The following is a 14345-nucleotide window of genomic DNA, read 5'->3' as shown; positions in this document are numbered from 1 at the left end:
ATCTGGACAGTAAGAGCAATATACATTCCAGATAGTATAAAACAGCCATCATCATGTGCTTCTGATCTTTTTTTATTATAATAATTAACTACCAGTCAATGTATATAGAACCCAATAACAATAATTCATGCTTTTTGCACTGGTTATTTAGCAATGACTCCCGACTCTGATAGAGTTAATGGCAAAGCTCTTCAAGATTTGTCTGTCAATGTTGATAAAATTATAGTGATCAGCCTTATATAGATCAAAATGAAATTAAATAACAAAACAACAAAAAAACAAAAAACACCTAGAAATACTCTACGCAGTTTTTCCTACTAAAACAGTTGACTTATTAACAAAGCACATTATTTCATAAAGACTTAAGGAAGTGTGTTGTATGCAGATGAGGACATTGGAATTTTTATTGGCCTATTTTATTGGTCATATTTTATTAGAGATTAACATAATAATTGAATTTAATTGTAAGGAGTTTTCCCAAGAAATCAATTACTAGTCAATGTATTAATCATATTAGTAAAAGACTCTTTTGTTGCCTCTTTTTACCGGTCGAATTTTAATAGCACCCAAATACCAAATAATTTTTTCTCTGTTTAGAAGACACAATATAAATTTATTTCATACTTTCTTTAGTCTTTCTATCAGTGTGGATATGTGGATAGAGCATAAAATTTGCAATTGTTGTACTGAGAAATAGATCTCAGCCCACATACAGTAAGTACCAGGAGACTTACAAACCCCTTAATTCTGAAGACAGCCTGCAAAATTGTGAACAGTGTTTTTGTACAGAATTATCTGTGCTGAACAGAAGTGCTTTTAAAAATCTTTAAAATTCCAAAAAGCTGAGTTTACAATGTATATTACTTGGCTTTCCAGAGTATAAAAACCTCCGATAGTTATTGTAGAGAAAAAATATATTATGTATTATCAAAATTAAAAGAAAAAGATATTTATAATGTATATGAATACATTCATGATCTGAATCTGTAAGATATATCAGAAAATGAACTTAAGATGAAAGAAAACATCAAAAGCGTGAAAGTTTTCAGAAATTTCATCCAGAACAGATTTTCAAACCTCAGACGTCTTCTTGGTCCACATACCTTTGCAAAGGGATCAATGAAATCATTTCTGTGTGTACGAATGAATGAAATCTTAGCTTAAAAATACATCAAGTTCACTCATCTGGGCATAAGGGATTGATGATGTCACAATTAAAAATTTACAGAACTGCAATAACTATGGATAAATACAATTAAAACCATTTCACTGAAATAGAAAAAATCTAAAGTATTCTTGTACGTGCCTACAAGATCTGCAGTTAAAATTACAGGAGCAACTGCATCTAATGCCCTGAAATTACTACTTAAACTTTTTTTTTTCTTTTTATGGTTTATTGGATATTAGTATAAAAGAGTAATTTTGAGAAGACGTTACACTTGTGTCTTATTTTTAAGAACAGATACGTACATATTCAGCATATATGTTTCTGTTCAAGAAACTGGTACTAAAATCAAGATTTTTCTAAGAATTCAGACAATGTCTCTTTTCAATTTCAAATTAAACTTCTACTGATTTTGGCAGAAGTAGTGCCAGTTCAGTTGTTAGTGCCTTAGAAAATTACACTTAATGCATTCACATTTTAAATGGTGTCTTTCTCAGGACACTGTGATGCTTGGAACTTCTACGTCTAGGTCAGCCATTACAACATGGACCACACTTAGTAAAATCACTGTCATACAATAGGTGGCCTAACTGAAATAAATACTTATCTAACCACTGGTAATAGATTGGGCTTCCTCATCTCTGTCATTGAGCAACTGTTCTGTGGTTTTGTAGCATCTGTGTTTTTGTTTTGTTTTGTTTTCCTGCAGAAGGAAAGAAAGTTGCGACAGAAATGAATGCTGCTTTACAACTTAGAGATTGCCTCACAGATATTTCCACATACCAGAAGCAGATTCTCAGTAATCAGGCTGGAATCATTCATCTTAGTGAAAATCTACTAGTGGACTTCAGCAAAGGTGCTGACTTGTTTTTTGGGACAGTTCTTTATTATAAATTAAATGATCTTTCTTTCCTAGTGATTGTAAATTTCTAGAATACTGCTAATTTTGCAGTGCAGAGAGAATTTTAATTAGAAGTACCTACAAGAGACATTACCAGTTCATTTCTAGAACAACTAAGCAATTCAATTATTTATTAGCAGAACAAAATTAGGTTCTTAATCAATGCTTCAATTGGAATTTTGGATTTCTACCATATTATTAAAAAAAAAAAAATAGGGGGAGAAAATAGAGAATGCTCACTTTTGAAAGCAGAATGTAAGATTTCATAATGCTAGAATCATATTCATCTATAAATTCAAACTTCCCTTAGAATAACTTGAATATTTTCATCCTTATTCAATTCTGTAATATCCTCTGGAAAAAAGTAATAAAATTACATTACACTACATCACTATTAACTAAATCTATGTATTTATAGATAAGTAAAAATATATTGATATAAATGTAAGGGTTTAGATCAAACTTTTAATATGGATCATTTGTAATTTTAAGAATGCCATGTTCAGAAATGCTTGTGTAGCAACTTGAAAATCCACATTTTATGTTTATCATGTTTAAAATATAGAACAAGTAAAGAAGAATTTCTTCAGTATCATTGTAAATCAGTTCTTATTGTAGAAAATGAAAGAGATTTACACAGTGTCTGAATTGCAGAATTATTAATAATTTTTATGAACATAGCAATTACTTTCACAGTTATATTTACAACTAATGCATACAATTCTCTTAATCTTTCTTTAGGTCTTGGAGAATGTGAGTGTTTTTGTTTTGGTTTTTGTTTTGTTTTTGTTTTTGTTGTTTTTTGCATTAGCATGAAAATGAATTTAATGGTATTTCTGATGATAAGCAATTAAACTGGAATTGTAATAACCCTTCTGTACAGAATGGAAACAATCTAAAGCTTAATTGTGTAATTAAACTGACCACTTCTGGTAACAAACTGATAATGAACTTTTAATGACCCTATGAATCTAACTTAATCTAACTGCTATCTATTATTTCACCTCAATTTAAAAAAAGATATTCAATTTGTTTCAGAAATGAGAATGAACTATCTTCTGAAAATAGTAGGTGGTAGCACTTCCATTATTAAAGGTATTCCTATATATAAGCCTGCTTCATATATGCTTTGTTATCACAAAAAAAAGAAAAAAAGAAAAAAAAGACAGCATTGCCAACTGTATTTAACTTTGTATATATTTTTCACATCTCCTGTTTTACATCTTCTTAGTTTATCATGAAGAATTAAGAGATTTGTGGCAAAAAATATGTCAGTTATTGGTTATTCAGGTTGCCTAACTTCTGCTTTTTTTTTTTTTTTTTTTTTAAATTTAAGTGAGTGTTTCTTGCTTAATTTCAGCTGATGATTTCGACCACTCAAACACTTTTTAATTCCAAAATATGCCCAGGAACAATCAGCATGTTTCTTTTGACTGCAGACTTGCTAAAATATTTGAAATCTTCTATGCATCTCAGACACTAGTTAGAAGAGTCAGGTTACCTGCAATTCAAAGATGAGTGGAAAGATACTACATCACTGCCAGCAGGGACACAGATTCTAAGATCCACTCTGATTATACCAAACTTGGGTTGTAACAAGATTAATTCAAAACGTCACTGGAGAATGACTGGAAAACGCCTTCAGTATATTGTGCCACTGAGGGGTTCAGGGAACTACACATTTTTTTTATGCTGCCTGGTTCCAAACACCATAAGCTTCCTTTAAATCAGTTTTCTCTAAATCTAAAACATTCACTTATATTTTTTCATTTCATACGATTAAAGAGATTCAGACGGATCTGTTTGGAAGCTTCCAGGCAGCTTGGTCACTATGCAGTGACAACACACAAACTACACATCACTGACAAGTGCATTCCACCTTTCCTGTTCTTAGCTGCTTGTTGAATGCTCATCTCTAACCATAAGCTGCTTTATAAAGGTTTTTAGCTAAAATATCATTTACCCTAGGAACAACAAACGATTAACGTAGAATCCAACTTGAAGCACAGGTGTGGCAAATGTTGTTCTGACCAGCAGGCATTTAAAAAAAAAACAACAGTGGTTATGCATAATCGTTTCCAGTTGTTCTTTTATGAAAATATCAGACTATGTGATAAAATATCTTGTGGAAACCTGTGCATCAATTGCTCTTCTTGTGCAATGTATATTCTCATCTAGATCTCAAACTGGTTGGGATAAAACCTTTGGTCCACAAAATAATGCTAACTGGTATTCCAATGACTCTCTAACTATATATTATTTCAGAACAACAATATTGTCCTGCTTCATCACAAAGCATTGTACTACAGTACAATTACTAGAATCTCATCCAAATGTTGGTGCTTATGGATATTATTTAGAATATAAACATTAACATCTTTATCGATGACACAGCCAGTGGGACTGAGCATACCCTCAGCAAGTTTGCTGATGGCATCAAAATGAGGGGTGTGGTTGACACAATAAAACTTGCTCTTGTGAATCCTCTGAAAGTTTTTTTAACACAATTACACATGTAAAATTATGTAACAGTACAAAACAAACAGCAAGTACTTAGTAGGAATTAGAGAACTGCGCATATTAATTCCTCATTTATACAACAAACACTTTGTTTCATGGAAGGCAACTTAGGTTAGAAATGACTTTTTGTTTGTTTGTTTTGCTTTGCTTTAACCATCAATAGAGTAGTTGTAGATTCATCATCCTTAAGAATATACAGTAAATGGAGGAAAATGTTAAAGCATAGAAGTAGGAAGGTCGTGAACTAATGATACTGCAATACATGCCACTTTCATGCCTGTCATCTTTCATAACTGTGGAACACTGCTCATAATCACAGATGAAAATAGAGATTGGCATAACAAACCAGTATTGAAATGGAATTCATTGTTGCTTACAGAACAGAAAAATAATGGATTAATTGCATCTGTTTTAAGCATTGCTACTTTTTAAAAGAATTTTACTCATGGAGTTTTAGTAATACAATATTTTTTTAAAGAAAGTTGAAAGCTTCACGTAGGACTCTTACAGAAATAAAACTCTGGGTTTGTGTGCACAATTCTTCCCAATAATCATTCTTGCATTTATCCAGGAACAAACATAATCAGCAACTACTTCTGAGTCCCAAGGAACCAGTCTAACTTACACTTCAACATTAAGAATCTCACTATGAAGAAAAAGCAATTAAAAAAAAAAAAAAAAAGGATGGAACATCCAGGGAAATAGATACATGTACAGTGAAAATCTGTCATACATTTATGCTTATTATACTGTTTTTGGATTTCCAAACATTATTCACATTGCATGGATTTATGTGAAATATTACATCATGTACAAGAAAAATGTTTATTGTCATGTTATTTTTAATGCATTTCTCTGACAAGAGGAAACTGTATCATTTCAGAAACATGAATGTTACCCGTTATCCCTTATGTGTGGGGATACACTCATATTCTTGTCCTCAACTAATGCACGCCTATCCTGACGTGTCAAAGAATTAGTAAGAAATCTAGTAAAAGCGATAGAATTTTATTTTTGAAGACTACAAAAAAAAAAAAAAAAAAAAAAAAAAAAAAAAAAAAAAGATAAAAGAAAAATGATTTCATCTGAAAGAGTTCTCTACTGCTGAGGAACTGCTGAGGATCATAGAATCATAGAATGGCCTGGGTTGAAAAGGACCACAATGATCATCTAGTTTCAATTGCCTCCTATTTGCAGGGTCACCAACCACCAGACCAGGCTGCCCAGAGCCACATCCAGCCTGGCCTTGAATACCTCCAGGGATGGGGCATCCACAACCTCCTTGGGCAACCTGTTCCAGTGTGTCACCACCCTCTGTGTGAAAAACTTCCTCCTAATTTTTAACCTAAGCCTCCCCTGTCTCAGTTTAAAACCATTCCCCCTTCTCCTGTCACTATCCACCCTCAGAAACAGCCATTCCCTCTCCTGTTTATACGCTCCCTTCAAGTGCTAGAAGACCACTGTGAGATTTCCCTGGAACCTTCTCTTCTCCAAGCTAAACAGGCCCAGTTTCCTCAGCCTTTCCTCTTAGAAGAACAGGATATCAGCTTGGAGGCTTGCTTGCTGGAATTTGTGAGTGATGACTGAATTTCTAGTTGTGATTGAGAAAATGTCACAATCTACCTTTATCCACTGCAAAGATAATTTTTATCACCAATCTCAGGAAAATATTTCTTAACAGTGCTTTTTCTGCCTTCCAACTTCCTATTTCCCTACTTTTGCTGCATTTCTAATGCCCCCATCGGTCCAAGTTATGCTGTCAATTACAATACTTTTTCTAGGAAGAAAATACAGATATCTCTACACAAGGAATTAAAAGAACTTCACCTGCTAGCACTGCAAATAGATTAATTTATTTATGATCACTTAATTTCACAGTTTTGTGGTAGGCTCCTGTTTGTATGCATTTGCAGCCTGAAATATGTCTTTAAGACAGCTGAAGAGGAAGGGATGTTGTGAGAGGAACTTCTTTCTACTTTATTACATTCTTCCTATCACTTAAAACAGCTATTAAAAATGTTTAAGATATAATTTCTCTGAATAAATCATAGAACATTAAGATTTCTTTTCATAAACTAAAGACAGGTTAACCTGTCAGAAATACCATGTGTATGAAAGTATCAAAAACAACACATAGAGGATACAGTTAAAAATAGCATTGCCAAAGAAAAAATTTAAAAGGCCCTAATAAGCTAACAGCATGAAGCCACGCTTAAATAAGAATGGCTAGATTGACACAGTGACATTTGACTGCCACCATGAATCTTGCCCAATCATCTATGAATAAAAATGAATCTCTTGCTGCAATTATGGTGCTTATCCAAAAGAAAGAATTTTTATGGACAATCTAACCTACAGGTTACAACAATTAATTTCATGAATACTGAAATGTCAATTCTCTCGCTATGACTGGGATTAATCTACGTAATATTGATTTGCAGCTCATGCTGCTCTTAACATCTATCTGAAAACCAGGACATGCAGAATTTATGTTCTGAAGGAAGAAAAAGAATAATGGGATCAAAAAGATTTTCCAGTGCTGAAGAGTAACCACACCACTTTATATTCTACTGACAATGAGGCTTTCAGCAAACATGAATATATACAACTGAGGAAGAAAATTAATTTGAGAACACACACATGGAGACCTAAGCATTGTAATCATGATTTTAATTGAGTGCCTCTAATGGAGGTTCCAAAGAGGTTAAACCACAGCTGGACGAAACATTAATGTATTTAGTAGCTATTGGTCTACCATTTTGTTGGATTAAAATGACAAAAGGTCATTGCATAAGCAAACAAACATCTCTAAATGTTGAGATTGTTAGAATGCAATAGAAGAAGTTTTGAGATTTAGCAATAAACTCTTCAGAAATTGAATCAGTGACAGAACAAGTTAATCTCCAAACTTATTGCACTTAATTTTAATGACATTATCTGTTTTTTTTATGCATACTAAGTAGGGTAATTTATATGTTGTTCAAAGAGATGTATCATAATTATTTGAAGATTTCATGTACAAAAATATTTTATGCATACTCAGCATTACTCAGCATGAATCCCTCCTTGATGCCCAATAGCTTTTCAGGAAGAATCCTTTCTTTTTTTTTCCTTTGAAGAACTGTATTCCTTTTCAGAGGAGCAAAAGAGACAGCATCACCATATCACATAATCATTTTTGACAACCCATCAGTCCAAAGAGACATTTGGAAGTGTTCTATGAGAGTACTTGAAACTCTCTTTATGATCCCAGAGACTTGGAAGTTTAGAAGAGCTGATTCAACAACTGTGCTAGGAGTCCCATTTCTTGAATACTGTGTTAATGCAATGCTGGGATCCACTGCTCTTTCTTGTGCAAACATCTTTAGGTTGTCTGGAGCCTACCAATCAGCATATATCAGATCAAGCTTTCATTTGGTCTAAATAATGTAAATATGTTTATGACTGGAGAAGGCCGATGCTCTTAATCCATGTTTTATCAAACCACTAGTCTAGTTTGCTTGAATCCACACATTCAGGAAAAAATTATCTGTGTAATAGTACAGTGAAGAGCACAGTGAAATGGTGGGTGATGCGTTTTAGCAGTGCTGACACCAAGAGTAGGTCACCTCTGTTGGTGCAGATTTTTACATGTGGCATGCAGGTTCTTGATAACTGCTATTGAAAATGCATAGCTAATGGTGGTGACCATATTAAAAAACCAGTGTTTGTAGCTGAGAATTTGCTCTATCAAATGGAGTGAAAACTCTTAAGAAGGGAGAATTTCCAGCTTAATTATTATTTAAGGAATTATTGGAGAGATCCACAGGAAAACTGTACTTAGGGACATAGGAATGGAGTACCATTGCCAGCTCTTTAAGGAAACCCTTCTGAGAGCACAAGAGCTCTCCATCCACCAGCATAAGAAATCAAGCAAAAGAGGCAGGAAACCAGAATGGTTGAGCAAGGACCTGCTGGTTAAATTGAGGGATAAGAAGAAAATACAGAGGAAGCAGGGATATGTGGCTTCGGATGAATGCACGGATGCCATCTGGACATGCAGAGATGGGATCTGGAAAGCCAAGGTATAGATGGAACTGCATTTGGCGAGGGATGTGAAAAATAACAAGGGATTCTATAGGTATACTTGTCAGAAGAGACAAGGCAGAAGAGAAGAGGCAAAGAAAAGTGTACCCTCAGAGAAATGAGAAGGGAGAATTGGCTTCAACAGATATGGAAAAGGCAGAGTTCCCTGCTTCAATCTCCACTGGCTATCATGCTTCCCACACCTCTCACGTCTGAATCTCTAGGTGGGATTCAAAGGAAGAAAATCCCTCTCAAGAGCAGATAAAGTTAGAGACTACAAGTTTATTGGGTCTGGCTACATGTTAGGAGAAAATTCTTTACTCAGGGGTGGTGAGGCACTGGTAAAGGCTGCCCAGAGAAACTGTGGATGCCCTATCCCTGGAAGTGTTCAAGACTATGTTGGATGGGGCCCTCAGCAGCCCTAGTGGGTGGCAACCCTGCCCATGACAGCGGGGTTGGAATTAGATGTTCTTTATGGTCCTTTCCAAATTAAACCATTCTATGATTCTATGACATGACTTTCTTATCTCGCTGATCTAACCTCACTGATTCTAATGGAAACGTAGTCAGCACCATGTTAATAGACATACATTTATGCAGCTATACCAGCTACATTAATGTTAAACATCAAACTATCTAACAAGGAGTGCACACTCAGGTCTAAAAAGTAATTTGGTTTAGAGAATTTTACAAGGCAGTAAAAAGTAATAATCCATTGTGTTTTTTGATGAATTTAAGAATTAATGTGATTAACTTTCCTCTTTTACTCTGATTCTTCAAATTTTTTCCAATGTTAAGAAAGTCAGCCCTAATTTTCAATTAATGTCATAAAAGCAAACAATTTATATTTTGTAAAATAGAACCATAATGTAAAGCAACAAATTTTAAATTCAATTTAGGCAAGTAGAATTAAGCTTTATGGAAGAAAATGTTTAAAGTAGTTTAAAAGAACCTCCACAAAAAAAAAAAAAAAAAAAAAAAAAAAAAAAAAAAATTGTATTTAAGTAGTAAAATGAATTGATTTCCAGTTTTTTCAATCAAGGTGAATTCATACATTTGAAAATTCTAATTTCCAAACATTATATACTCAAAGATTGTTATTACATGGGCATGGACAGATCAATATTGCTCTTATGAAGCTTTCAGAACCCTTCTATGCATTAAAATGTATTCAGATCCTCATTAATGGAGCTCATCAATCTCATGCAATTATTGAGCATATATATTATCTAAATATATCTTATACTTATTCTACTAAAAAAATGGCTCCAGGATTTAAATTATTCATTACTTACCCCAGTTCTTTGAACTTCCAAGAAAATTGCTCTTTGAAATGATTTCTCCCAAACTGCCAACTCGCTGCCCAGCTCTACATTGAAACAATGACTCTTGCCATGTCCAACCATAACACTGAAACAATAGGGCCTGTGGTTTTCAAAATCGAAGTCCTGATGAATACCAAAATACAAGTTTGCTTGTAGCCAACAATCATCAGCAAGCCAGAGCTGAAAGATATGTTTCAGTATGTGATTCTTCATCTAGCAAAACAGTTAAAGCAACATTGTCTTTTGTAAGTAGTGAGTACTTGGATATGTTGTTATTAATAATTATTTTGAAGAAACATTCCGACAATTAAGCAATATTTCCAAAATTCTCTAATTGGTTCTAATTCATGTAACCTTGTATCATATATTCAAAGCTACTTCAGTAGTTCAAAATTACTGTCAAACTTATCTAAGCAACACATTCACAATTTAAAAGGAGTTTGTACAGTACATTGTTTACAGTGAGAAGAAACAAAATTTCTTATTTGTTTGAATGCACTTCAAGAGCCATCCATAAGTCTTACTGATGAATATAGCTAATGCATTCTAACTGGGTTTCAATTTCCTAAACACTCAGGAAAGTAATACTCTACCAAGTACACAAAGGATCATTCAGGAAATGATGACCTGAACTTTCTAATATCCTCTAATAGCTGCCATTGCTGCTCTGCTACAACAAAAGGAGTGAAATGGGATACTGCCACCATCTTCAGGATGAAGAAGATGAAAAATTTCACAAAATTTTCACTTTTATCATAACAAATATCCTTGTAAAAGAAAGTTTTTCACTGAAAACAAAATGTCACGTGAAACTTCTCAAATATTAAAAGTGACTAGCATAGAGAAAAACAAAACTAAATTAAAAGCTTTTACAGTTGAGTACTTTCAATGATTGTTTTTCCATATATATATTTATATATTTTAATTTCTATTTATCAGGGACTTTTCCCATCTCCATTTCTCTATAATGATATGGAGCAGAAAAGATTGAAAAACCATGAAAGAATTTACAAATGGAATCTTTTTTCTCATCTTATAAAATCACTTGCAATCAGAATTTTATTTCTCTAGCAATCCACATCAAGTTTGGGAGAGCTGACTCAGGTCAAGCAGATCTGAGGTAAAAGCAGTAATGCTGGAGTGGATATAGCTTTGAAAAGATCAGAATGTAGCTCTGTAAAGGCACCTAAGTCCTGGAATCTCACAGTAAAAGATTCTTTAGACTTCAAATTTATTTTTTCCAAAGGTTCCAATGGTATATCATAGCCTACCAGAGACTGGAAATTCCGTGGACATAAAAACAAGCAAACAACTGGGATCTGAGCCTTGTCACCTAAAATACTTTGCTACATGTAAGACAAATGTTTAAAAGCACAAGGTTTTGCATCCTTTCTGTTCTAGATGCACAAACAACTTCGCAGGACAGCAGTGAAGATCCAGTTTCAGTAATAAAAAGTAGAGGAAACAAATGATTCAGCAGTACAATCTTCCTTGTGTACTGCTCTCGTATTCATAAACAGGATCAAAATAACTCATACTGAATATTTTGTTTATATAGGTGAATTACTGAATAACGTTAAGCTGGCATATCTAAACTTACCCAATTTGCCTATCTGTTCAATTGTGGATATTTGAGGGCATACCTCTGAGGCAATACATAATTGTACCAGGGTACATGAGACTTTGCTGTCAAAAAAGGCCCTACAGCTGGCATAGGAGAGCTTTTTGTCTTTATGCAGTTCAAAACTACTTTCCAATGCTTGTTTGCACTGGCAAAAAGGAACCTGAATAAAAAAAGTGCATATCATCTCATGTTAAGTACACATGGAGTAACAAGTAATAAGCCTACATCTACTTCAATACTACCCAATGAATAGTACTCATCGTGGCTGTTAGACTAAAATATTTTTGTTTTATCTTTTTGTACTTAGAAATGTGATGTGTGAAATACTATGCAATAAAAGAAAATCAAACATCTTTAATACAGGTTACTTTTAAAAACACATATAATGTTATATACTGCTTTTCGTTAACAGTTCCAGTAAATACAAAGTATGAAGAAAATTTAGGAGGAAATACATAAATGGGATCACATTTTCAGTCACCTGCCTGTTACCATTAAGTGTTCATGTATATGAATGCTAATTAACATATTTTCATATCTATGTGAATTAAAATATGTATTTATATGCATGTATACACACACCATCCTAAAATACAGCAAAATGGTTATAAGATGCCCTTCCCATATTGGATGCTTATTTTCCATTTTTAACTCTTTTTGCTTAATGAACACAGGTGAGACGCTTACAGTTGAGTAACAAGTGCACCTTCCCTTAAAAATAGAAAAGCACTCTCCATCATGGCTTTGCAGTAGTTCTAACCAGCTCCTGAAAATCCTTAAAAACACTCTCCCAATCTGTATTTTTTACAACATAAACTCCACCTTTCAGTCTATAATGTAGGAACTCTAATCTCTTAAGATTTTTTCCATCTTTTTGGATTTGTTCAGTTTGCCTCATCATCATTCATATCAAAGGATCAACAGAAAAGAGGTTAAAGTGCTGAACTTGAGCTTTTGCACTTTAGTTAATGTATTCATGAAGACTAGCAATTAAACATTAATTTATTAAAATGTCAAGAACATTAAAGGGTTGAATCTTTGGTAGTTTACTTCCCATTTCCTTTTCTTAATGAAAAAGTACCACAGAATGTGATTTAAGGATAGACTATCTTTGAAATTAAAAAGGGGTGGCTTTCAAATTGGCAGTGATATTTGAAGGAGAAAAATCAAAAGCAAAACCCACACTGGAGAAAAACCTTTTCAAAAAGTATGAGTATTTGTTTTGTTGTTGCCCAAATTATCTACCTGGAAAATGTAAATTTTAAGAAAACCTAATAAGACAGAATAAAAAATCAGGGTCATATTCTCTGCTCTTTGCTGCTGTCTCAGTGATGGTCAGGATCTTTCCGCACATACCCGTGATCAGTCACGGTCACATTAATCTACATTAACGCTACATCCACAAAATACTGAGCTCCTGGCTGAGTGCCTGTGCTCAGGTCTGCAACTCCAAGAGTGTCAGGCTCTTGGTAAGGCACTGGCCTAGACCCTTCCCTCTCTCACTTCTGTCAGAAAAGGGAATCATCCCCTCCTGCTCAGTAAAAGAAGGTTTCCTAGAGTATAAAAGCAAACACTGATGGGCTGGAATTTTCACTTACAGCTGCAAAACAGGCATCTGACATCAGGTTCTTTTACCAGCCAGTTAACGGAGCTGACACAACTCTAAAAGGGAGATGTCAGTGCAAGGCTGAGAGCTATTGTTTGTTTTTTTTATTTTATTTTATTTTGGTTTTGTTTGTTTGTTTTTGTCTGTGTGCTTCTTACTCTGTTTGTAACTTCATCTTGATTACTATTTATTTATTTTTAAATTACAATCCTCAAAATTGATGTAGGAAATATATCACTGCTGTGGAAAGTCAGTTTGGGACAAGCAGTTTGAGCAGCCAGGACATGGAAACTCCATCATTCCATTCTCCAAACAATTTGGTCCTTTAATGAAATAGGTAACAACACCCTTTTTGCTGTACAGGGTGGAGTGTTATTGTCAGGTCTTTGCTTCTGTACACTGCCCCAGTTAACTGTGTTCTGATAGAAAAGCATCCACAAGAAGTACTCCATCAACTAAGGAGCTCTCCCTTGGTAGCATTGCTAAGCCAGGATCTGCACCAGTAACACAGCAACATTCCTCCTCCACAACATGAGTACATGCTCAAAGGAGGAACATCGGAGGGAAGGACAGCAGCTGGTGAGAACTGGAGCTTGTTTGGAATTTTTCAATGAAACAGCATCTCATGGGAAAGGATTTTCTTGTTTTTTCCTTGAGAAAGTTTTCAGTTTTACTTTCTTAGGAATATCTTTCATCTAGCTCTATCTTGCCTGCAAAGTTCTTTTTTATTAGTCGGTAGTGAACTATACTAACTTATCTGATGCAAGTACTTAAAAAATATCTTTTGTAAGTCAACTATTTAAACAGACCAATAGAGTTTGTTCTAAAGCCTTCCTTGCTACAAGCTAAACAGAAATGTGACACTCTGTCTAGATGGTGGAAAAAATAAAGAAATTTATGGTACACAAATGGACATCACTACACCTTTTATGGTTAAAAACAACTATAATGTTATCAAATTATGAATGATCTAAGAATGGCAGAATTGTATAGTTCTTATTACTCAAATAAAAGCATCTTCATGTAGAAAACATTCTTCAATACATTCACTTAAAAAATCTAAGCTATTAGGAAAATAACATTATCTGATTCCATTATGATTAGCTGATTGTCTCATCAGCATTTCATGTCTGATTCTC

At 34.0% G+C, this 14345-nt stretch overlaps 1 protein-coding gene across 1 annotated transcript in view; it reads right to left on the bottom strand.

Moving 5' to 3' along the window:
- SNTG2 (syntrophin gamma 2) overlaps positions 1–14345 on the bottom strand; it is a gene marked incomplete at both ends in the record, with an annotated part of 235978 nt that overhangs the window by 19137 nt on the left and 202496 nt on the right. Inside the window, one exon of the mRNA XM_079532539.1 lies at positions 9947–10156. Within this exon, the coding sequence (XP_079388665.1) occupies positions 9947–10156 (210 nt within the window). The remainder of the gene's footprint in view (positions 1–9946; positions 10157–14345) is intronic.

Source organism: Tetrao urogallus (assembly GCF_951394365.1).
Source record: "Tetrao urogallus genome assembly, chromosome: 2".
NCBI classification, from domain to species: domain Eukaryota; kingdom Metazoa; phylum Chordata; class Aves; order Galliformes; family Phasianidae; genus Tetrao; species Tetrao urogallus.
This window is presented reverse-complemented; position numbering and strand designations above follow the sequence as displayed.